At 32.2% G+C, this 27,286-nt stretch overlaps 1 protein-coding gene across 1 annotated transcript; it reads left to right on the top strand.

Moving 5' to 3' along the window:
* The first annotated feature begins 10,902 nt into the window (after positions 1-10,902).
* Positions 10,903-20,862, top strand: LOC11438160 (TBC1 domain family member 15). Its single transcript, XM_003609338.4, has 15 exons — positions 10,903-11,119; positions 11,255-11,425; positions 11,501-11,552; positions 11,644-11,751; positions 13,380-13,464; positions 14,191-14,245; positions 14,749-15,174; positions 16,257-16,316; positions 17,036-17,134; positions 17,245-17,355; positions 17,578-17,649; positions 17,742-17,858; positions 18,744-18,893; positions 19,965-20,065; positions 20,385-20,862. Exons 1-15 carry the CDS (start codon positions 11,054-11,056, stop codon positions 20,710-20,712), a joined length of 2,001 nt encoding a protein of 666 aa, XP_003609386.1. The 5' UTR covers positions 10,903-11,053; the 3' UTR covers positions 20,713-20,862.
* The last annotated feature ends 6,424 nt before the right edge of the window (positions 20,863-27,286 follow it).

Genomic DNA, 27,286 nt, shown 5'->3' with positions numbered 1-27,286 from the left:
TTTCTATGCATGTGTCATATTACTTAAGATAAAATAAAAATTAAATGTTGCACTTTGGATGTCCAAAAACCGATCCAAAATAAACCGCATATATTTGGATCGGATCGGATCGGATTTTTTTAGAATAATCATCCAAACCGAACCGAACCGCGCATGATTTTTATTTTGGATCGGTTCACTTTTCCTCTCAAAACCGATCCAAACCGGACCGCGAACACCCCTACCTCGTAGGATCAAACATTTAGGGTCTGTTTGGTTCGGGATTTTCAGACGGAAGGAGAGGGATAATTTTAAATTTTTTGTGTTTGGTTCAATTTTTAGAAGAGGAGGGAAGGAAAAGGAAGGGGAGCAAAATCCCTCGTAAACTCATTTATTGCTTCCCCTCAAATTGGAGTTTTTTTGAAGGGGAGGGGAGACAAGGAGAGATGAATTGATACAATTTTAATTATATTGACATAATTATCCTCATATTTATTTTAAAATAGAAAAGTCGTCCTTATTAAAAATTTAAAGCTTATTAATTTATGTTTCAACGTATTCTTAATGCCTGGACTTTAATTTGTTGCTAACTTTTTTTTTCTTCAATTTATTTGCTACGTATTCTTTTCTTTTTCATATTTTATTGAGATTTTTTTATTTCTTATTTTTTATTGTATGTACGTATTCTAGTCTTAATTTTTTATTTCAACATATTTGGTTTTTACATATTTATATAGAACTTAATTTAGTAAATATTAGATGGATTATCAAGATAAAAAATGATTAGATGGATTATCAAGATAAAAAAAAATGATTATCAGTAAAAAATTCAAATAATTTTATATTTTTCTCTTATATTTTTGAATGTATTTTTTCACAAGCAATATTTATGACTTTCAATATTTTGTTACAACTTTTTTGTTTGATTATTTATGGAGATTTTTTGGTTATTGAATTTTCATGTTAAATTTTTTATAAAGTGAATAATTTTAAAATCATAAGATAGTTTTAAGGATTAGAGGGATAAAAAAGTAATTTGGTGTTAAAATCCTTCACCTCCCCTTGTGAACCAAACATACATTTAATTAAAATCTCTCCCCTCTCTTTCCCTTCCCTCTTTTGAACCAAACACATATTTAATTAATATATCTCCCCTCCCTTCTTTAAAATACCTCCCCACCGTTGAACCAAACGGATCCTTACTGATTAGGTTAAAGTTAAGTTTGGTATCTCTAAGAGGAGCTTTGCGTGCACACGTGACACATTATTTCTATGATGATTTGCATCCCACAAAAACAACAAATTCTTTACTTTCTCAAATAGAATTTTCTCAATGAGCTCTAACAAAACAGATATTTTGTTCATTTGAGTTAAACACTTTAAAGTTGATCAAACAACAAACAGCAATATAGGGTTCCTTTCTTTAACAGTAACTTTATATAGGTGGAAGAATATTCATGTATCAAGTACACTACTTCCTTCACAATGTCACACAAATGTCTGAGTCTAGGTACTTAAAAAGTTAATGAAGAAATTAAAATCTCTTTAGAAATACATATAAAAAATTCTCATGAAAGATGAGATTCATGAAGAAATAAAAATGTATTTGTCAACCTTTCCCTATATTCCAACTACCATACTTTTCGATATTAGACCAAATTAAAATATCCATCAACCAAACTAATTAATATTTTTGAGAAGATATTCTTAGAGGTGTCCCAATATCTCCTAATAAAAATGAGATTCATGAAGATTCATGAAAGATGAGATTCATGAAGAAATAAAAATGTATTTGTCAACCTTTCCCTATATTCCAACTACCATACTTTTCGATATTAGACCAAATTAAAATATCCATCAACCAAACTAATTAATATTTTGAGAAGATATTCTTAGAGTGTCAATATCTATATGAAGAAAAGAAACTCCATATATAATTCATATTAAAATTGAAAGGTATAAGAGTAGTTTTTTGGTTGGAGTAGTAGTTAATTAACGAATAAATTGATAAAAATAAAAAACTAAATTTCAGCCAACATAATACTATTATACTAACAAATGTCAGCCAACATTACACCAATTAAATAATTAGAATAAAGAAGGTAAAATGATACATATATGGTATATGCATGCCTAGCAACAAAACTGATATCGTATATCATCAATAAATTTTACTTAAAAATAAAATAAAATAAAAAAACTTATAGCACTTATCTCATTCAACTTTTGTCCCATTCCTTAGTTAGTGTAACCTAGAAGAAATTACAAGGTCGAATACACATATGTAATAATATTGGTTCGACAGTTCATATCCAAAATCAAACCAGAAAAACCAGAGAAAAGATTAAATAAACATACGTATATAAATATACTAACCTGTACATGTACGTACCATCAGAAAGAAAGTGACATAAATATAGTCATTTATTGCAATTCCTATTGCACTTTTGCTTCCATTGGTTTGCTTGTGGCAGAAACTATTTGGAACTCAAGATTGGACCAACAAAGAAATAATGTTAGTCATGATAAGACCTATCAACATATTGAGAATATGCTCATAAGAGAATCTAATGAGTTGTGATGAGTTGGAAAGAGGATCAATAATAAAAGTGATATTGGCGCGGCTCAATCTGAGATCGTATTTTACAACTCTATACATGTAAATCCGTCTTCGGATTGAACCTCACCAACATCGCTTTTTTCGGCTTCCCAAACACCATCATCAATAATATTCTCTTACATAAGATCAAAAAAGCTTAATTGCAAATTTGCAAGCAAGCACAGAAGAAAAGTTGATATATGATATAAATATCGATAATATTCACTTATTCAACCATATGGATAATATATATATATATATGATTTGATCAAGATGGAATCATATTGTTCAACTACATAGAAAATTTCAAGTGGTTTTCATTGCTAGCTAGCTCTCTAATTGACTATCTACCAAAAAGGGAAGAAAAAGGCATTTCAACATTAAACAATTATTTTCCATTGTATGGTCCCATTATGTACCTACCTAATCACAATTATTAACACCATGGTGGAGCTGAAGAAGAGGGTGAAATGATCGATCTAACTAAGCTATAAGTTGGTGATAATTAGGAACATCACTATATGCTAGCTAACCACACATTAATTCAATTTAATTAAAATTCTCTATAATTAATTGATGGGAGTCACTATCATTTATAATGCATTCATCAGGTGGAACTATATATGTGGTAGCAGCATGCCTAAATGGAAATTAGTAAAGTGGAAAAAGCAAAAAACCGATAAATAAATAGATTTATATTCCTAGCAAAATTAAGTGGATTCTCCACATACTAATTCACGGGGATATCAAATTCTGGGAAATAGACAAAAAGACAGAAACATGAGTTGTTTTGCCTTTGTAAATTTTGTCGTATAACATTATTGTAGTTGCAATCACACTAACACAATTCTCAACTTTATTTTCAAAAACATGAGTGCAACTAATAAACTAGATGCTAGATAGGTTCAAAACCAAAAAAGGTCTTAATAAATAGACCACATAAATATAATGTAAGACATATTAATAATGGCTTGAAAAATAAGGAGGAATATATGGTTAATTATTGATGACATATAGTGTGACAAAATAAAATGATACAAAGGAAGTGAAGGTAATTAGAAGAAGATGTGATTGAGGATAGGAATTGTGGAGAAGAATAGAATGCATGTATATAGTAGTAGGTTTTGCCTCGGGATGAGAATTAAGATGAAGAAGGTGTGAGTGGAATGATGTCAAAGGGGAGCAAACACTTACTTTAGGGTTTGTCATGCTTAATTTGTACTCAATAAAAATCAACCCCTTGTGTCTTTGCGCATGCACCTGAAATATTCTTCACACACACACAAATATGAAACATATCCCAAACAAACTCCTTTAATTGTGTACTGCTACCTTTTCTTTCTAGCTAGCATTAATTATTGTTTTTAACTAGGACCCTTTTTAGATCATGCTTATGTACTCCATTTGATTATGCTTTTGGTAATTAAGAGAGAATACGTTAGTTGGCTTATATGTGTGCATGCCTTGGCTTTAAGAACAAAATCATGGTTTTCTCAAAATTCCTATTGGAGGGTTTGTAAAATATTTAGACACTTGGCCCCCTTATCTCTCTTTTTAAGGAGGAAAAGGTGACATACAAAAGCAATACAATTAACCACCAACATATATATAATTGTGTGACTAATCTCACATTTTTTATTTTCTTAAAAATAATGTGTATTTACATATGTTAATGAATAAATTAGAGTAAGTTGTGTTTGCATGGAAGTAGTTAAATATATGCATGTGTGTTAGTGTTAATTAAGTAAGAAGTAGTAGTAATATGAAGTAAATAAAAGTGATTTGGTCAAAGTGTGTACATGTTGGTGATATAGAGATTGGGAACATGGTGCAGAATGTCAGTGAAGGATATAGTAGTATTTAGTGTTGGAAGAAGTTTCTAAACGTATAGAGTTGTTTTGTTTCACTCAAAGAAAGACACAAACACAATAACAAAGACACAAAAAATAGGCAAAATAACTAACAATCAAAAGCCCGCGGGGACACCGGCGCCAAAGAGGGCCCTGCCTTGAATGTGCAATGGGAGACACTCTCCTTGGGTTTTGCTAATTACTACTACTCCACTCACTAGTTTTCATTTTTTCTTTGCTTTCTAGGAGTAATATTCTTCTTCTTCTTCTTTGAAGGTTTTTGGGAAGTGGAAAAGACTCTTTTTGTATCTCTCTTTCATGATTTGTGGCGATAAGTTCGCATGCCACTACCCAAACATATTCCCCCACGCCTTAAACCATTCTCATTTCACATTTCTTTCATCACCAGATCCTAGGACTTTCCCATTCCACCACTTCTTCTCTTTTACTTACTTTGGATCAGGAATGGTCAAAAGCATGTTTATCAGTATCTAGTACTACTACTTATGATGCATGCGAGTTGCATCTCCCTTCTATATCAATATGACAAATGTTTAGGTGACTTAAGGAAATTCAACAAAGTTATGGTTAGATGGACTTAGAGAACATTGACAAATTACTTACATATATTATTTATACAACGAGATTGTCACATTAGCATCATAATTTGAACTTAGAACATTGTAAAATTCGTGTTGAATTTTTACCAATTAGACCAACCTACTTTGACAAAAGTTATCTTTTGTTGCTTGACTTATGACTTGATTTCGAATTTTTACCAATTCAACAAAGTTATCTTTTGTTGTTTGACTTTTGACTTGATTTCGAATTATTCTCAGGTTAGTAGATAAAATCACGATATACTTCCTCCGCTCACCTATATGCAAAACACTATTTTTTCGGTTAAATAAATACCTAATGTGTTTAGTATATGTTATAGACCAAATACATTAGGTATTCAATAAATCTAAAAAGTAGTTTTTTACTTATAAATATGATTGGAAGAGGAAGTGTTTGCTTATATTGGTCAAAAGTTACACGAACTCTTTAGTCTTAGGTTAAGGGCTTTCATTCTTAACACGCTTGATTAATACTTATATATTCGTATTCTGGCTAGGTTCATGCATGGTTTGAATTAGTGTAGCAAAAGTGCAGGGGAAAAACATAAATTCTCAATGGTCAGAGGGGTCAGAGAATATGATGTGGTCTTTAAAGTATGTCTGATCAAATGAATCAAAAGGGTCCTGAAGGTGGATATTGGACAAGGACACCTATGTTTCTTAATTTAACTAAGGCATTTAAAAGTTTAGTGGGGTCGTGTTGGCCCTCTTCCAATCAAGAAAGTTAACATGCTTTCCTAAGTATTCCTTTTCAAGAGAATATTTCAATGACTAAGTTTTTAATTTCTTTCTTTTAGTATACTTTTTTTTTTAATATTTCCTAATTCTATTGTCTTTTTTTGTTATAATGTTGTTGTATTCAAACTTGATTACTTCTGTAACTTATTATTAGTGTTACTCTTTTTAATCGCCAAAAATTATCTAGAAAAACGACTACAATATCCGCTATAAAGAAAATATAACAAGTAAAAAAAAACTCATGAGTGAGCAAAGAGAGTCACCCCGCCCATCAAAACCTATGAAAATATATAATCACATAGGCGTAACGAGACCCATAGGCCACCAAGAGAGCAATCATATGGAAGTTTGGATCATGTTGCACCGACACTTTGGATCGAAAACGTGTTCTGGTAGACCGACATCAATACAACACTGACACTTGTGATTACATTAAATTATGTCATTTTTTAAATAATTGATCAGTGTCGGCGTATCTGTGTCGTGTTTGTGTTTGGGCTGTATAGGTTTCGACCATCTACTTGTAAGAAGAACACAATTAGGATCTCAATGTTTTGCTAAAAGAAATTATTTTAAGAGGACAATTGATATCCACCACTTCTCAACATAGAGATTCTTAGCAGAGAAAATAGTGTTGAATAGTGTCGTTTCATATAGACACATGACAATATGTCAAGTCGTTGATTATATTATGACAGTCGATTAAGTGCTTGTTTGGTTTAACGGTGGTTTTTAAAGAATTACGGTGGATTTTCACGTTTTCACAAAATCTTACTTTTGTAACTTCAGGATTTCCATGTCCAGCTTGCCTCTAGACGTGATATTTGCCCTGCAAAAGTTAATCCAAACATATATGCTAAAGGAGTAAAATTTGAAATAACCCAAAGGGTATTGGGAAAAACCCATGTCCCACATCGGATAGATAAGACTCTTGATAGGAGTTTATATAAAGGAGGCAATCCTCAACTTAAGAACTGGTTTTTAAGGATGAGTTAGGCCTCCAATTTCATTATAGTATCAGAGCCTGTCGATTTCAAGGGCCACCTACCAAATCACGTACCAAGCCCAAAGAGTGTTGTTGGGCGTGACGGGGGTGTATTAGGAAAAACGAGACAATCCTCAACTTATGAACCGGTTTTTAAGGATGAGTTAAGCCTCCGATTTCATTATGCATTTATCTTCAAATTAATTTTTAGAATTTAAAAAACATGATCCACTTTTAATTGAATAAATTATGGACAAAGCATGTGTACGAGGAAAAGTGTAACTTATCTTATGGTAGAAAGAAATAGCAAAATCTTGGAGGTTCAATTCCATGAAATAAGGGAAGAGAATATTCAAGAGAAAGAATCGAGAAACAAAAAGGTAAAAAAGTAATAAAGTAGTTACTGTGACGGGGTATATGTTTCAGTTATGCATGGCAATCAAGTCGATTGAGATTGTCTGTTTCTGAAGACAATAAAGACACAAACTCCGTTTGCTTCCTCTTCTATGTCTCTCTGTCTATTTTTGTCTTCATGCATAAATAAACTCTGTTCACATCTCACATAAAATAAAAGACCAAACCAAACTCCATATATATAACTTCTTCTATAAACCAAAATGTTCATGAGAAATTAAACCAGCTTGAGTCCATCGGATCAATCAGCCCAAAGCCCTGCTTCAAGAATTGAAGAGAAATTATCAAATTACAAGCTAGGGCAATACTGAAATTACCATCATTGTTCCTCAGAATACCTCCACAATCAGTACTTGAAAATATTGCCAAATATATGATAGTGATGTATATGTATGCATGTGCCCTTGTCGCTCTTTGGTATCACATATGAAAACTCTATAAGGATGTAATAGTGAACACGAGTTTGTCAACTGCTTCAAACTACTTGAAAAATATGAAGCGATAAATAAATTTTTAGTCCAATGGTTCTAGTAAAATTGGAGCTTTAATGTGCACTTGGTACACTGGTAAATTAAAGTTTATCGATATACTTGTTTTCTCAATCAATAAATTATCGATATTTTTTTATAAAATAAAGAATTATTTGTGATTTTTTACATTTTAAGAAATATCATTTCATCGTGAGTTTAACTCAGTTGGTATGGATAATGCGTAAAATATGCAAGGTTCCGGGTTCAAACCTCGGCCACCACTAAAAAAGAATCAAAATTTTCAAATTTTAATTGTTATCGTAACCAATATTCACAATTATGAATAATAAAAATTAAATTTCACATTTTTGATAAATAAAATTTAGTTATTATAATTATAAACGATAGAGCATAAAAAAATTTCTTCAAAAAATTATTTATTTATCTATTAATTTAAAAGTTAAATATACAGATACACTCAAATTTTTGAGTACCATAGAAATTCTCTTATCAAATTTGGGCCATTCAAGTTCTCTTCATATTAAGTTTTAATTAGTGTTTTAGTTCTCATATATTGTCATTTAGAAAAATGTTCCCAGATGTTAAAAAGATGACGACGAGGATGACAAAAATCCGTATAGGTCTTGCCACATTGGCTTTTCAATGATGTATCCATGTGGCAAATGCCCGGCTAAAATAATTTTATCAAGTAAAATATAAAAAATAAGCTAATCACGTTTAATAAGTTAATTCGGATAATGCGGGTATTTCTAAATTTTATGTCATTGTTTTAAAGATTAGAGGTTTGTTAGCATTACATCACAACTTTGAAGTTCAATGTCAAGCAAATATAATTATTTATACTTTAACAAAGATGATCATTTCAAATGTTAGTCATCATGTTTATGATTATGATTATGCTCTTCTTTGTATTCAACATTATTTAAGAAATCATATCAACTGAGTTTTATTTGTTTAAAAAAAATAAAAAATAAAAAACTCATGGTACAAAAGAACTCATAATCTCCCCTAAAAAGAATAGCTCATAATCTGGTACAATGCGCATTACACTAATAGAAGTTTTATCTCAACATCTTTTCATATGATCTTTCTCAACATTCTTTAGAAGTCCATTGAAATGATATAATAAGTTTTGGGTACGAATGTCAATAGTTAAGTCACGCATCACCATACTATGACAACAGGTAAATAGTGTTCCTACTCCTTTCTTATAAAAAAATAAATAATTATAGTGCAATAGCATCAAATGATAATCAAGAGATCTCAATTATGTTAATTGAAGACTATCACCTGTATCATTTTCAATACTCTAAAACTTAATTTAAATTAAAGAAGTAGAAAAACATGCCAAATTAAAATTGAAAAATAAAAATATCCAAATTTACAATTTTTATTTTATTTAAAGAAGTCTAAATCTGTGAATGTGAAATAATACACAAAAAGTTTATAATTAATCCACTCGTCTAAAAAAAAATTAAAAAACTAAATTTCTTACTGGGCAGTGTTGGATTGATGAAGACGAAAAAGAACTAAATTAGTAAAATAAAGGTTAAAATGCACTTTTGGCCCCTATGTTAGGCTCCGTAGCAATTTTGGCCCCATATTAAAAAAAATCACTTTCCAACCCCCTAACTTCACCCCCTTTTGCAACCCATAAGCCCCCTCTGATTTTGACCAGGTCAAAGTTTAAGTGGTCACTCAATGGACGCCACGTGGAAAAATTTTGAATTAAAAATAAAATAAAAACGCCACATATTTTGATTGAAATTAAATAATTAAAATAACTTAAAAAAAACCCAAAAATCAAAAGAAAAAAACAAAAAACTCAAAAATTAAAAAATGCAAAATTCATATATCCATCGTCATCCTTCATCTCCCCTTTTAAAACACCCCAAAAACACCATGAAAGATCTGAAAACTCATCCCTTCACCATCATATTCATCATTGTTCATATGTTCATATTCTTTCAATTTCATATTCATTATCCATCATCATAAAACCACAAAAATTGTTTTTAGATCTGGTTGTATGCTGGAACAATAAAGTCGGTAAAAACATATTTTGATACAGCTGAGCTACAAAAAATGCAAAAGTTTTGTTACTCAATACAGATTCCAACTCAGCCTTGTCTTCTTGATTCTTACAAAACCTCTCACCAGCCATCTTTTTCTTCCTCAGTTGTTGGAAATTCAAACTTTATAGAAAGAAAAAAAACTAAATTCTAAATAGAACTCAAAATTCTAAATTGTGCAGCAATTATTTGAAACTATTCATTCACCAAGAGCTTCAAATCAAGAAATATAAACTCAAAAGCATAGTCTATGAAAAAACTAACAAAGATAAAAAAGATGCTAAATTATTATCAGAAAAAAATAGAAAAAAGGAAATAACAGGAACGGGTGAAGATCTTCATCTTCACCACCAATACAAACAAGAATAGCCATAGCTTCGATCCAAGGACAAACGTAACGAAAGTGCAGTTTACCTTTCAACGCAATGGATCTCAGCTCTGGAAACCGTTTAATCACCGTCGCTGGATTCATAGCGTCTTCTTCCTGCACCACCGTTCAATCTTGTACCATGATTTGCATACCAGGAAGATTGAGTTTTGGTATTTGTCGCATTGAATGAAGGAGAATTCATACTCTAGAATTTCTTCTGGTGGTGTTAATTGCAACAACAGCAGCAACAAGATTAGAATGTTTTGAGGATTGATGAACAGTTTGCTCAAATGGTTGTTGGTGTTGGTGGTATTGGACAGAAGCGGAGGAGGAACGAGATAGGGTGGTTCGTTGCGGCGGAAGAGAGAAGAGTGTAGATTACAATGGTGGTTGAAGGTTGGTGAGAAACGGAGTTTTTTCATTTAATTTTTGGGTGTTTTTTTAATTTATTTTAATTATATAATTTTAATAAAAAAATATGTTGCATTTTTTTATTTTTAATTCAAAAAAATTTCACGTGGTCTCCATTGAGTGACCACTTGAACTTTGACCCGGTCAAAATAAGAGGGGGCCTCTGAGTTGCAAAAGGGGTGGAGTTAGGGGGCTGAAAAGTGATTTTTTTTAATAAGGGGCCAAAATTGCTACGAAGCCAAACATAGGGGGTCAAAAGTGCATTTTAGCCTAAAATAAATCTTTGATCTCAGCCGTTTATTCTGGCCGACGCAGCCATCAAACGGTGTAAATTCGATGAAACAAACACAGTACCCGCGTTATTATAGAAAACAAATACACAAATCATACGCAAACCAAACGCGCCTTCTTTCTCTCCTTCTCACATCACAGATTTTATTTTCCTTCGCCTCGAAGATACATCTCTCTATCATAAACAAACAATAATCGATTTTGTAAATAATCGCTTACATCCAAAATCGCTGATGCTAGAATCTGAACTTCACGACCTCTCCGACGACAGCGATTACGCTGCTGCGTCACAGCAACAAGTAAATCTTTTCACTTCAAAATCGAATTTCATTTCAATTAGGGTTTTGTAATCGCGATTCAATTCTGTTCAATTCTCGAATCATGCAATAGTTTGTTTGTATTATTGTTTTTGAATTTGAATTGTTTGTGATTAGGGTTCGGCTAGCGTGATGCAGCGTACCGACAGCTTCCAACAAAGCTCATCTTCTAATGAACTGGAAGGTGCTGAAATTGTATATTCCAAGGATAATGTTGCTATTCATCCAACTCAGTTTGCTATTAGTGGAAGATTGAAGTTAATTAAGCAAGGGACTTCCTTGTTTATGGTGATAATCGATTGGTTGTTTTGTTAATTTTTGGTTTGTTTTTTGTTTATGTAAATTTATTATTTTCGCTTGCAGACTTGGATACCTTACAAAGGGCATAACGCGGATAATGGTTTGTCTGATAAAGGTAGTTTGCGTTTAGAGTGGATTTGATGATTTTACTGCTTTGTGAAATTCAGGCTAAGTGTTGAAGTTTATTTTGTTAATTTGTTGTTTAGACAGAAACCTTTACACCATTAGGGCGGTGCCGTTTACGGATGTCAGGTCAATCAGGAGGCATACTCCTGCTCTTGGATGGCAATATATCATTGTTGTTCTATCGTCAGGTGAATTTTCTGTTTTTGAATTGAATCAATTGCATTTTATATTTATTGTGCTTTATTTTTCAATATATCATGGTTTTGTTATCTTCCCTGATATGTATCAACCATGGAACTTCTGTTATTAATGTGTTTTATCAGGGGGAGGGGGTTTATATGTGGTTAGATAAGTATAAAAGTGAAATACTACCTTGGGTGGATTATCATGTTCTCTCTGTATGGTAGGTGATTGAAGTTCCCCCTTGTTATTCTCTTCATTGTTAAAAGTAACCTATAGGGCCCCTTTCCCCTGGAAACCAAAGGTTAACACCATAAACAAAAAAGTAATATATGCATTAGGATCTAATTCCCATGGATTTAGGGTGCATTTGAGTGAAGAATTTAATAAACTGGTTATTCAATAAGCAATTTTATGAAATTTAATGAAAAGTAATATATGCATTAGGATCTAATTCCCCCTTGTTATTATTAGCAAGTTTATTGAAGTAAATTGAAAACAGTTTATGAGTACTAATATAACTTCTCATGTAATGAGAAAAGTCCATTGTACTGTTAATAAGCTCTTTCAAAAGCTCCCTTAATAAGCAAGTTGGCAAAAACACTGCATCAAATTCTCTTAGCACCCACTGAATAAGTAGATAGATTGTTCAAACATAGTATTAGAATGCTGGAAACTAGGTTTTGCAAACCAAGTATGTATTGGCTCTCTATATATAGCACAGGGAAATTTTATAAATGGAAAAGTGTTGTTATATAACGGCTATAGCGCTATTGCACTGTGGAATTTGAACAAACCTCTATTGTTCCGCGACATGCTATTTAGTACAAAATATTTTGAAATAGCGGCGCCATAGCACTGTTGTGTGGTGGAATTTTAACAAACTGCTATTTACTGCGATCCACGATGGACAACACTGTGAAAAAGGTTTCTTTAAGTAGGTAAAAGATAGATTTATGCATGATGCTAATATGTACGTGTAATTTATGTGATGCATGGATGCAAGGATAGAGTAATGTTTAAAAAAGTCTAGGACGAGGGTACTGGAAATACTTGTTATATACAGTAAAAATATATCTTAACGTGCTTAAGAGTTAATGTTATAATGAATATTGAAAAATTACACTTAAGTTCCTTTTAAATAATATATTTCAAATATTAAAATAATTATATTTTTTTAGTGATTTATGTTAAGTTCAATTAGGTCAATACATTTTAAAATGTTTTTGAGAAGTTGTCATACTTCATTGCCTACCAAAACCACTCTGCAATGTTTTTGCCTTTTCTTTTGCATCGGTGCTTCTTATATTATTTGCTATTAATTATTATGTAACTTGTATATAAACCAATAACTTCTAGTTGCCGGATTTCTGAAATACCTAGCACTTGTTTCTACTGCTGCTGCATTTAATTGTTGAATTGGATATGTGCTTTCTCTTCAGAGTTTCTTATAGCTCATTCGTGATGTAGTGTTTTTACGTAATCTAGGTAATATTGGTTTGGTAAATAGTGTATGTTTGGTGACACTATTTATTTTGATGGCAATTTAGATATCTGACTCAGTCTATACTCTTATGCTATACCTTATATTCAGTTTTCTACAATTCAATATCATGTGAATAAAATCTTTTTGCAGGACTTGCCTATCCTCCGCTATATTTCTATAGTGGAGGAGTCAAAGAATTCCTTGCTACAATAAAGCAACATGTTCTTCTTGTGAGGTTAGATTCCGATTTCAATGCCTTCATGTTTAATTTCTTTCAATGCAATCACTGATACTTCGATGATATATTATAAAGTTGTGATATTTACCTGGAAATTGAGAAAGCCTGTGGGGCAGTTACAGTTCAGAAGGGCTATTTGATCCCCATTTCTCACTCATATAGTTGTATTATATCAGGATTCAGGAGAGAAAGATAACATTAAAATAAGGATATGATAATATTTTATGTTGCCATCACATCATAACGTCTAGCCTGAATAATATTTTTATAAGCTGATTGTTTGCAGAGATGTTTGTCTTTGATTATGATTACTTTGGAATATGTGCTGAATATGTCTTGAAAATTCATTCATATATAACTTCTATGGTATTTTTCATGGTTTCAAGATATAACAAAATAGAAATTTTTATCAAGAAAAAAATAATTTATTAGTTAGTTGTCATTTCTATTGTCTATACTGTGAGGTTATTGTATGGCAAGTTCCTTTACAAGGACATGTATTTTCATTAAATCTCAATTACTATGATTGGCATGGTATATGTTTTATGTTCTACGAGAAGGCTTGTGTGTTGTTAAATTTCTCCCAACCGTATTTTTTGTGCATTTTGTCTTTCTATTCTGTCTTATTCTTTATCAGCCATCATGACTCTTGAGTAGCTTTTACTACATGCGTGCCAGATGTTTAATATCACATTTTTTTCTTCTTCTTCTGCTGTATTTCAGGTCTGCTGAAGATGCAAACGTATTCCTAGTAAATGATTTTCAGAGTACACTGCAGGTGTGTGCTGTTCAATATTCAAGTGAAGTTTGTTTAGTTTTTGCAACTGGATCATGATAGGGACTTGGGTATTATGGGGTGCCAAGTCCCACAACGAGTAGTGTGGGATGCTCGGAGACGGTGAGTATTGAAGTGGCTTGGTTCTTCTCCCTTGATAACTAGCTTTTAAGGGAGGGTTCCCCAAGTGCTTGGATACTTATCAGATCGCTGATCCAGTTAATCTTTTTACTTTTAGCAAAAGTACATCGTTGAAAATATTTCCAAAAAATAGGAAAGAATTTTACCTCCATACAAAATCATAAGTAAGTTTCTCTATTCTATTGCGGTGGTCTAAATGTTAAACAACTTGTCCTTCTAGCAGATGATAATTCCGAATGTTAAATAGCTTGTCCCTAGCAAGAAAGACGATTAGAAGAATGAAAACGCTTGCATGCGGAATTTATAATTTAATATTGTTATTATTTTACCTTTGCTAACCTTTCTAATGCTTGGTTGACTTCCAGAAAACTTTGTCTTCCTTGGAACTGCCCAGGGCTGTTCCTCTTGCACGTGGACCTTCAGATATGTCAGCTGATGAGTCCACTTTGAATGAGAACCAAGAGAGGAATGACAGTGGTGTCAATAATGGAAGTGTAAGTGTTCCTCAGTTCCATAGGAGACCAAGACATAAAGTTAACGATCCTACTCGGGACCTCTCTATTCAGGTTTTGGAGAAGTTTTCTCTTGTTACTAAGTTTGCCCGTGAAACAACTTCACAACTCTTCAGAGAAAATCAGACTAATGGATTCAGGGCCAATGAGAGGAGAACCCGTATAGAGACTAACCTTGATCCTCCAAAGTCTTCCCAGACTAACCTTGATCCTCCGAAGTCTTCCACTGTTGCAGGAAAAGTTTCTGATGAAAATTCTGCTTTCTCAGATTCTAAGGAGGTAACCCTTTTTCTCTGGTTAATGTTGTGAACGTTAGCAAGCTTTCAGGCTTCAACTAGAAAACTGTGTTGTTAATTGCAAAATTATTTTGTGCTTACATTGTTTGCAACTTCTACCCTGCGTATTATTAACTAACAATGAACAATTGAGTGGCATTGTATAATCAATATGCTATGCTGAAGGGACCCTCATTATGTGTAGTTTTGTAAAATAGTAGTACACATCATTAAAATAATTATTGTTTATTTTCCTTTAATTTTTACTTTTCAGTACAAACTTTGTGATTATGTTCAATAACACATTTTTTAATCCTATGAATAATATGTTGGGATATCTTAATTTGCTGGCTGTGTTTCATACACTAATCTCTTTACCATTATCCATTTATTAGACCAAAATTTTGGCAGCGATTAGCAAGTAATTACTTAGATAGCCTAAACGTGGTTGAAATATGGTGCAATATAGTAAGGTCATTTATTTGGTCCAAGGTGTTGTGGTTAAGATTAGAAAAGGAAAAATATTATTGTTTTTACTACTTTAGACCAAAAATGGTGGGACCCCTTCCCGGACCCTGCGTATGCGGGAGCTTTGGTGCAACGAGCTGCCCTTTTACCACTTTAGACCAGTTCACCATATTAATTAGCTACTCAAACTCATCATTCACAGTAAAAGTAAAATAATAAAATCAGTTAACAAAGCTCAATTACAATGACTGTCGTGTAGCTTTGAAAAATCCGGAGTATTACCATCTATAGCATCTCATTTAGCCAGTTAGCAGCATGTGCATGATTTTCATTTTGGTAACTGGTGCTAGATTTTGTTCAAGATGACATAAATTGTATTAAAATTTGTCTAATTTCAATTGTGTTGTCCACATGTTCCCTGGTGGCATCTGTCGATCCGCTTTAATATAGCAGACTTGAATAATCTGATTGTCATAGTGATAATGGCATATTTGGCGTGCATGGTTATGCTTGGTTTGGATATTGCTCATATCTGCAAATTTTGTAGTGGATTTACCCCTTTTCACCTTTGTATGATTAATAATGTCTTTTTTTTTTATTTTGTTTCTCTTATGGCAGTTTGACAATTTGTCGCTAGTGTGGGGAAAACCGCGACAATCTCCTTTAGGTTCTAAAGAGGTATGAGCTGTATGTTTCATATTTTTTTTTCTTATAGACTGCTAGCATTAGATTACATGCTACGATTTCTCTTGGGAATGATCACTTGTCATAATGATCATTGATATTAGAATATAAATTTTCCTCGTTGCTTTTGTAAATGAAATAACAAGGGTTTTCCTGGGGGTGACTGAACCAAAAGTTGAATAGTCAGTATTATGGTTTTGTATGGTTTAATAGTTCTCTTGGAATTTCAATTAAATTGTAAAATAAAACATGCATTTTTATCTCAAAATTGTAAAAAAATATAAAAAGTGAAAATAAAATTAATTTCTAAATCTCTCATTGGCTATGCATAGTTATAGATTTTTATTTGAATTTTTCTGAAAATATATTTTTTATTGCAAAAGATTTTTTATGTTGGCTATGCATAGTTGTAGAGCATTTTTGCAGGTCATAACAGATTTTATGTAAATATAGTGAATTATGAGTAAATGATATTTTTGTTAGAAGCGTTATTGTTTATCCTATCCATTTTGATATTGTGTGTTATCAAAAATATGATTATATTATCTATATATACTGCGCTATAAGCGATCATGCTGGTGGTAATAAGACAACTTGTGTTAATTTTCAGATTTTGAGAGAGAATTGTGAGAATGGTTGAGGGATGTCATTTTATATCCTGAGAAATTTCAGATTTTGTATGCTAATTCTTTATTGGGCTTAATCATATGCAGTGGATTACATTCGTTGATTCTGAAGGGAGAGTCATAGATTCAGAAGCTTTGAGAAAGAGAATATTTTACGGCGGACTTGACCACGAATTACGGAATGAGGTTTGTATATTGCATCCGTCACAAGTTATAGGCTAAGTATCTTGATTATGAATAGAAAAAGGATTATCCTCTGATATATCTTTTATGGAATATATAAATATAAATGGTAGGTCTGGGGTTTGCTTTTGGGATACTATCCGTATGACTCAACATATGCTGAGAGAGAATTCCTGAAGTCGGTAAAGAAGTCAGAGTACGAGACCATAAAGAACCAGTGGCAGGTTTTCATTTACTCCTGAATAAGATAGACTTCTCTTTTTGCCTTCCTACTATAAACTTGAAAATGATTTTCTGCCTTCCTACTACATACTTCTCTTTTATGTAATTATGAATTCTGATGACGGACATTGCCATCTCTTTCGACTTTGTTTTTCTGCTGTAATTCTATAAACTCTCAACTAAGCCTTCGTCAAATTATAAATTTGTTTATGTACTTCATGTAGAGTATCTCCTCGGCTCAGGCTAAACGATTCACAAAATTCAGGGAAAGAAAAGGGCTTATTGAGAAAGATGTGGTAAGCTAGACACTACTAAATTAGAATGACTAAAAATGAACAGAAAAATTATGCTTATGCAGTTTTAACTGTTTTTCCTTGTATTTTTTAAGGTGAGAACTGATAGATCGCTTACTTTCTATGAGGGGGATGACAATCCAAATGTCAATGTTCTGCGGGATATCCTGTTGACATATTCATTCTACAACTTCGACCTTGGTTATTGTCAGGTACTAATGGTTCTGGGCTTAATCTTACTACTACAATTAAAGCTTTCCTACTAGGTTTTTGCTTAATCTAGTTGTTAATATCTTATTAGTAACCCATTTCCAAGTAGCCAGTTGTAATTCTTAATTATATAGTTTTAAAGAGGAAGAGATGATGTGAAATTAAATTTAAAAATGGAAACTCAGTGGCTTAAAGGTTTGCCACGTACGAAATCTAGGAAAAGGTTGGACATATCACGGGTCTATTGTAGGAAGTCTTATTTTTATTTGTGATGGAGTAATTCCATGACTCAACTCGTAACCTCCTAAACACATTGCAACCACTTCAACCATTGTTTTGAAGCTTCACTTTCTGGTATGAATATTAAGAAGCAAAGAATAATGAGGAAGTTTTTTGGTTTAGAGGGGAAATTGGAAAGAAAGTGCGGTTCTCAAATATGGTGTTTAGTTGTTAGAGAGTGATTTTACATTTGTATCCTATGTGGTCTATTTTCTGTATCACATTGATATTGTAACTGTGTATCAAAAGAGCCTGGAATAAAGGTGTTTCCACTGTCTTTCTGAATCGGTATCTAACAGTATCATACGTCTTCAACACCAAAACTTTGTTTAAAGGCTTTGTTGAAGTTATCAGCCCTATATGCATGTGTGGTGCAGCTATTTCCCTGCATGATTAAACAAATAAATTGTGTATTTACTGTAGTCAGAGATGAGTGTCTCGGTGGCTATTATCTTCATGAACCAAATATATCATGAACTCGTGAAAAATAATGCACTTGGTTTTTACTTGCGCCATTTTTTTCCCTTCTGCCAATACAACAGAACAGTTATAGTTGAGGACCGTTTAAACAGATGGTTAGGAAAGCTTATACGTGTGCTCTTTTGCAGGGAATGAGTGATCTTCTGTCTCCAATATTGTTTGTGATGGAGGATGAATCAGAGGCATTTTGGTGTTTTGTCTCTCTGATGGAACGTCTTGGACCCAATTTTAATCGTGATCAAAATGGCATGCACTCTCAACTTTTTGCATTATCCAAGGTTTATCTCTCTCTTGTTCTATTTCTCCCTGACAAGCTGCATACACACGTCCAATTGTTGATTTTTAACGACTATGTTGTTCTATATTTGTCCAGCTTTACACTTTTCTTCAGTGGCCTTTTCTTAACATTATATTATTTTAATATGCATATACTCAACATCATTTTGCATACATCATCTGTAGCATCTTCAAATAATTTGGGTATATATGTCGAGTGATTGTATATTGAAGTTAATGTTGTGTTTTTCAATTGTTTTGGTCCTTACAAAGAGGTGCTGCTTTTTCCCACTGGCTATGCTGATGTAACTGCTAAATCACTTCAATTTTCTCCTTATAGTCCCAAACGTCCGATACTGGAATATAAAGAAAGGATTTGGATCCTCTCATGTTTGAATCCAACATGAGGGGAATATATTCATCATCTCACCATTGACTCGTTGAGTTCTACAACTTGAAAAAGTTAGTGGGGCTCAATGAATTTTATGGGTGAGATGATGAACATAACCCTCTCATATTGGGTTCAAATATGAGAGGATTCAAATCCATAAAGAAATTGATTACTGTAGAATCTACCAGATATACTATATTAGTAATTATATGTTTGGCCCAAATTTACTTCCATCCAACTGTGCTTTCTTTTCATGTTTTTTTCCATTAATTGCTGTGCAGAATTACAAATGAAAATTTTCTGTATGTGGCAACAAAAGAATGAATTATGTTCTGCACCTTTGAGATGCATGAATTATTTTAATTTGTACCTTTCAATGTATCAGTCTCACCACACACGACATTTTTTGTTTCTTTTCATGAAAATATAAGGCAAATAGTAAATTGTTATTGGAACTCTTTTAAAAAAACAATGTAAATTATTATTGGAACTCAAATTTTAATTTGAGCTATCTGTAGCAGAAGCTGGCATTGATACTTCGATTGTCTTTGTCTGTGTCATGGCTTGTCTATTTGTCACCATTCCCTCATATATGCTATATTTCTGTGTCTCTGGTCTCCTCATCGAGATATACTGCTTTTAATATTCTTTTCCATTCCTAACCTATATTTATTTGTTGCAGTTGGTGGAGCTGTTGGATTCTCCATTGCATAACTATTTTAAGCAGCGCGACTGCCTCAATTATTTCTTTTGTTTCCGCTGGATTTTGATTCAATTTAAAAGGTTAGATTCCTTGAATCTTCAATTTTGGTCATAATTCAATAAATGCAGGCGTATATATTATATAATGTGAAAAGTATGGAGTTACTTTGTTGTCTAATTAAGTTATTTTAGGTTTGGTACCTTTTGCACATAGATTCACTATGCCAGCAATGTAGAAGGCTATTATTAAATGGATTTTTTAATAAAATAATGTTGAATTGTTGACCAATCTCCATTTGATCTGCTTTGAGAAAACTGGGACTCACCTTGAATTATCTGAAACATTTATCTACAATTCTCATTTAGGCAACTAATAATATAATATTGATTTACATTTCAGGGAATTCGAATACGAGAAAACAATGCGCTTGTGGGAAGTATTATGGACACATTATCCCTCAGAACATCTGCACCTCTATGTATGTGTTGCAGTCTTGAAACGATGCCGTGGTAAAATAATTGGGGAGGAAATGGACTTTGACAGCCTTTTGAAGTTTATAAATGAGCTAAGTGGTCACATCGACCTTGATGCAACGTTAAGGGATGCAGAGGCTCTATCCATATGTGCTGGTGAGGAAGGTGCAGCCCGTATCCCACCCGGTACTCCACCATCGTTGCCTGTTGATGATGGTTCGTTTTACTACCAACAAGATGATGAAGTGTTGTAGATAATATTATCAGTTGATGTATTTTTTTTTTTTTCTGGGTACAAAGTCATAAATTTCTTCAGTGATGCACGAATATCAACTCCATTGTGCATTTCTTGATTTGATCTAGTGTATGAAATGCGTTTTTTAATTATCTCTATTTTTTTAGTCCGCTGCCAATGTTTCTGCCGTAACCTATGTGCCTATTATTCTTCAGTTGATACACTATTTTTAAGAACAGGTCCCACAAAGTAGTGTGAGGGCTACTATGTTACAAACATAAATGAATAGTGTTTGGACACACATGCGTCAATTTTTTCTAATAATAAAAAGAAAATTGATAATAAAATATTTAGGGTCCGTTTGTTATAGTTTTATTAAAATAAATTTTTGTAGTGTAATATGTTTTTGTTATAATTCTTTATCAAAGAAATTTTTAAAGAAAACTTCTAATGAAAAATTGGTTTCAAATGTTTAACTTAAAATGTCATTAAGTATTTCATCATTTGATTATAATTTTTTTTTATACTAAAACTTAGAAAAATTCTCGAAAAAAAAACTATTTCAAATAGCTTTTCATAAAAATCATTTGTCATTTTGAGAAAATATGTGATTTATACTACTATATAAAATTTAGAACAATGAATATTTAAGTTAATGAATGTCAAAATTTCTTTTTTAAACTTATACTCCCTCCGTTCTAAATTATATGTCGCTTTAGAGAAAAAAATTTGTCCCAAATTGTATGTTGCTTTACAATACCAATGCAACTTTAATGTTACTTTTCCTATTATAACCTTAACTATTTATTACTCTCTCTTATTTCAATTCTTTTATTTATTTTTCCCATATTATTTATTAAGGACAATTTTGTAAAACAAATCATAATATCCCTTTTCCACACAATATTAATTGTATTTCTTAATATGTGTGAAATGCCCAAAACGTCTTACAATTTGGGACGGAGGGATTATCAAATAAGTTTGAAATAATTTGACTGTTATTGAGTAAATTTAAAAAAAAATCCATTTTTCAAAATACAAAGGAAAATCCATTTTTTAAAACTTTAAAACAAACGGGCCCTTAGTATTTGACTGTTACTTTTCCCACCCTATACCTTTCCTCTCGCGCCCTATTTTTTTCCCAAATTACCCTTTGTTTGGAAAATATAATCCGAACTACTTCCGGAATATTATTCCGGATTTATTCGTGGATTTTGACACTTCATCACCCTAAAGGATGAAGATGTCACTGATGAATAGATGAATCTGGATTATATAATCCGAACATTTTATATCATTTCCAGATTATATAATCTGAATAGTGTAAATCACTCCGTTGAAAGTCAACAAAAGTGGGTGGTGAACGACGGTTCCGGATTATATAATCCGGAAAGTGATAAACCTGTCCGGATTATATAATCCAGAATGCATCAGTACAGAGACAGAAGCCATCTGTTTTAGCTGAGACTCTGTTTTAGAGTAGATTTAGTCAATGTTGTTGGTCTTTGACCGTATGCAAACCAAAAAATCAAGTTATAAAATCAAAATTAACAACACAATATAATCTTCAAACACTAATAAAACATAATTATCCAAATGTTACATAGCATTATGATCCAAAATATTCAAACATTAAAAGTAAATAAAATACAAACAATCCCTAATAACTACACCCCAACACCTCTGCCACCCCTGCCACCACCTCTGCCACCACTGCCACCATCAGTAGCTCTCCGACGACGGTAAACTTTCCCATCATGCACCTCTTTCAACGCGTCCTGCAAATGATGTCATTCCTCAGTCCCTTTCGGATCGTAACTTCTTAAAGCAAAAATATATTGAGATATATGTTTCAATCGATTTTTTTTCCATCAAAAACTATCTTTCGATCAGTCTATTTTAGAGATTGAACAATCTAGATGGCATATAAAAGAACATCCTTCATTGTTGATAAAGTTGCCCTCCATTATAGACAATATAGGGTAGGTCATTTGTCTGATTCCAACTTGGAAACTCATGCAACATGCTCTACGAGACTACAATAAATTATACGGACCTCCCATGCTATTTATTTGTGTTTTTTGAAAAAGTTCTTTCTTTGTGTTATCTTTCCTTGTTCCGGCAGAAAATGTTAGACTCTTACAATATGATAAGTTAAGATTTGAATCTCGATAATGAGATATGTTTCCCTATGATGTGTTGGAATTTTAACAGAGATGTCCAAAATCATAAATACAAATTATAGCATATGGTAATATAGAAATACATCTAAGCATGTTTACCTTATTACACAATTGATGTAACGAATAATAAAATCTTTGAACAAGGGCATAGAAGAGAGTATGAGTGATGTATAAATCTTCTCTCTTTGAACATTGGCTAGGTCATGATCATGCGGCAATATTCATAATATCTATTAACTTCTAAAAACTGGCTCCCACTACAGTCGAAGTCATAACACTAAACTATTGCCACAAAGTGAAAATACCACCGGGTCAACTTGGATTTGAATCTAGTTTGGACTTCTTTTTGAAATTCTTTTCATAGATATTGCCCCTTTGTGATATCATTCCAAAGGACATGATACTAAAATCTCATGCGATGTGTTGATTACTTGCTTCCTTATTCTTTACTCTTTTTTGTATTCTCAGTCATCCAAACTCGAATAAATTATCAATTTATTCTCTAAACTATCACCGTCTATCAAATTTAGTTTCTAAACTATGTAAATATGATAAGTAGTCTTTAAATTATATAAATTCATTTAGTCCGTATGATTAAGATGAAAGAGAATAAATTGAAACTAAATTGACAAATTTCATATACATTAAAGTTTTTATTTATTTTCACTTTATAAACTTGTATTTGTTTGTTTTTGGTAAGAATGATTTGGCCCAGGATTGTCCATTTTTAATTATAGAGTTTTTTCTGAATTTGAAAGTTTTCACTTGGTAAGTTTCCATACCAAGGCTCGATCCAATCATGTTCATAGTGTTTACCAATTTTTCCATATCTCTTTTTTTTTCTTTCTTCAAGATTGATATCATATTTCATTAGGATATTTTTTTTCATTTGTATTTAATTCCTCAATTTTAAGGCACCGCCTTTAACTACTCAACTATTTGAACTCATTCGATACTGGATAGGTGCTCATTGACTACCAGGCCGCTACCAGAACTACTCATATCACTTCCTAACTCCTTTAACTTAATAGGAGTGCGTATGAAAGAATCATGTTAAAAACAACTTTTATAGTTTAAAAACTAAATTAAAAAGAGTGATATTATTTAAAACTCTTATGTCTCATCTCTCTCCCACTCTGCAATAGGATCATATTGGATTTAAGTGATAGCAGCAACATAATGTGAGCCAACCGTGATGTTAAAATTTTTCCCTACCTCATTTACCACAAATTAACCAGACAAGATATTTTACAAACCGATGTTCACTTCACTTCACTCCTCCTCAACCCATACCGTGCAATAAGAATGAGATGTGCCTTGTCTATGATCTATGTCCCTTCCTCACGTGTGTACCGGGAACCACAACTCCAATCCTTATCCATGTGATTGTGACCAACCAACTACTCATTAGTCATTTAAATGAATGTTACATGATTAATGTAATTAAAATGTCGTGTATTATTTGTGTTTAGGAAATTAAAACATTGAAGATAACTATATATAGTAAAAAAACAATCCTCGACCAAATATGGTTGTTGCCATTTTGTTTCGTAGTTTGAAACCCACTCATGAAACAGTTGTCAAACTAATTAGCTAGGTGTAATGTTGCTCAATAAATTGAGACCCATTTCAGTGTAGTTTTAAGTGATTTGATTCATTCAAATAATTTACTATCTTTCTAACACAAAAAAGTTGATCAAACTTTATACACAAAAAAGATAATAAATCTATCGAGTTACGACCTGATTGGTTGAGCAATTTGAGATGCCTTTTAAGCATTTTTGTAAGACACATTTAAGTCAACAAAAATAAATGTATTCGGTTCAAAATTTGGATCAGATAAATTGATTTTTATTGACATAAATATCTTTTATAAATAAGACCGGATTGAGTAACTAACGAAACAATGACCTATCCACCCCTACAGACCCACATCAGTTGCAGTAAGTGTATTCTCCGTCCCTTATAAGTGCCGCCCAAGACTAAAGGTCAGTCAATTTATTAAGTGATGTTTAGTGTCTCCAGCAGAATATATACACAAATCTGTTTTTGATAATACATGTCCTCAAGGACGTATGCATATACCATATTGAGTGGAAGCTGCCCCCAAAACCTCTTCTGTTTGCTTTATACAAATTGAGCTAATTTATTTTTAATCCTCTCAATATTAAGTGTTTGCCCGCCCAAAAAAAATTAAATAATTTTATTTCTAAAAAATCAAATGCATAATCGTAAAAAAGATAAACTATTGAATGATAGATAGATCACCTGATATATATATTGAAAATTACGACCCGATCAATCTCGCTACATTGATCTTTAATCGTTCTTTAAATGAGTTAGCGACCGATTTGACCATTTTAGTCTCGCTAGGTCATGCTGACCCCTCTAATATCTATATAGTCTAGTTTTAATTTCCTGATGTGGTTGTTTCACGTAGGGATAACTTGTGTTTGCAGGCATGATCAGTAACTAACTACACTGAAATGGAAATGCAAGGACATCACGCTCCCACAAAGAAAACAATACCATGAATGCATGTCGAACATCTTCATCCATGATCGATTGACAATGACAAACAAACCCAAAGGTTGTGTGTCTCTTTACCTAACGTCAGAAATCATATTAATCAATAGAGAGAGAAAGGAGACATACTTTGAATTTGAACCCATACCCTATAACATCCTAGAGGTTGCCTCAACCTAGTTATAGGCCATGCAATTTTGTCAATATTTGAACCTTCAAATGTTACAATTTTAGACCATTCAACTTGCTGGTCCAACGAGACAAACAAGCATATTCATACATTATTATTAAGAGCTAGCAAGAATATTGTTGGTTGTAGTGTACTAATTTTTTGTTTGGATTTTCTTGATCATTTGAAGTAATTTAATTGACGTTTTGAATGAAAAATGGTTGAAGTGGTCCTTTTGGTTGAATTGTTTGTGGATTGGACCATTAACACATGGGCATCTTCAACTCTTTGCGCATGCTAGTATTTGTTTGACAAATTTAATTGTGACTAAAAAAGATATTTTTGACTATAAGAACCTTGTTCAAGTTTGATAATAATTATTCGTTCAAAAAAAAATTGATAATAATTATTTATTTAATGAAAAATACTTATTGATAGATGATATACGAATACCATGTGGCAACATGTAACTCTTTCGAATAATAATCGGTCGTTCATTATCCCATGTAGTGGCAGCTTGATTGATCAAATCCTCTATTTTTTTTTTTACTCTTCCTCTACTCTATTGCTTGCAAACTAATCAAGGTAACTTTGCTCCTCTTTCCAAACATATAATGATTTTTTCAGTTAAATATGTTTTAAGTCCCTACAAAATTACAAGCTTTTAAATTTAGTCCCTACAAAAAAAAATCACTTTTAGTCCCTATTTACATTATATAAAGACTATTTTGGATGACTAAAAGCGTCTATTGTAAAAAGAAAATAAATACAAACTATTCTTATAAATTACAATATTATGAAGGACTAAAATTACCATTAAAATTTTATAGAACTAAACTTAAAAATTTGTAATTTTGTAGGGACCAAACACATACTAAACCCTTTCATATATTATGTTAATAAAAACATAATATATGTAAGTAAATTTAAGTCAAAATGGCTCTATCTACGTAAATAACAAAATAAGCGTTCAACTATTTATCTCTCACATGTTATTTTGCATCAAATTCTTCATAACAATCATAGCACGTAGGTAAAACAATTCCACAAATTGTAGTTTCATAAGTAATATATCAACAAGAATAGTGATATTTGAATAATTATTTGCAATAATTTTTGTGACAACTTATTTTCTCTCTCTTTTTATTGGTCAAAAGAACACTAACCCCTCTTGATTAGATGTTTTTGAGTGTATGGCCGACATTAATCAATTAGTCAAACCATCTATATTATGTCATATGTATATAGTATTAATAAAAAAGGTTAAATATATTTTTGACCTTTATAAATATGTCAACTTTTCATATCAATGAAATCATAGAATTTGAATCCAAGTCTATCTTTTTTAAGTCTCGCTTTTTTAATTCAAACAAATCAAGATGTAATTGTATATAATGCTATTATAACTATTGGACAATTTTTCAATCCACTCCAAATAACACCCGTAGTTTAGTTGGGTAGATTGAAAAATTGTAGTAAAGTAGTATTTGTGGAGAATGAAAGCGTGTGGGTTGCAGCCGGGACAGCAGATATGCCTCCTCGTGTGGATGTTGGGCATCACGTGAAGTCCGGGAGCTATTGAATTCTTCTTATTCATTCTTCTGACACCAATTAACTACCACTGTCATTTTGAGAGTCACATAGGAGACAATGTTTCTAACTTTCATATGTTCGGATTTTACCTATGTCCGTCGTTATAGCACACACATACCGTG

Source organism: Medicago truncatula, chromosome 4 (genome assembly GCF_003473485.1).
Source record: "Medicago truncatula cultivar Jemalong A17 chromosome 4, MtrunA17r5.0-ANR, whole genome shotgun sequence".
In the NCBI taxonomy this organism is placed as follows: domain Eukaryota; kingdom Viridiplantae; phylum Streptophyta; class Magnoliopsida; order Fabales; family Fabaceae; genus Medicago; species Medicago truncatula.
This window is presented reverse-complemented; position numbering and strand designations above follow the sequence as displayed.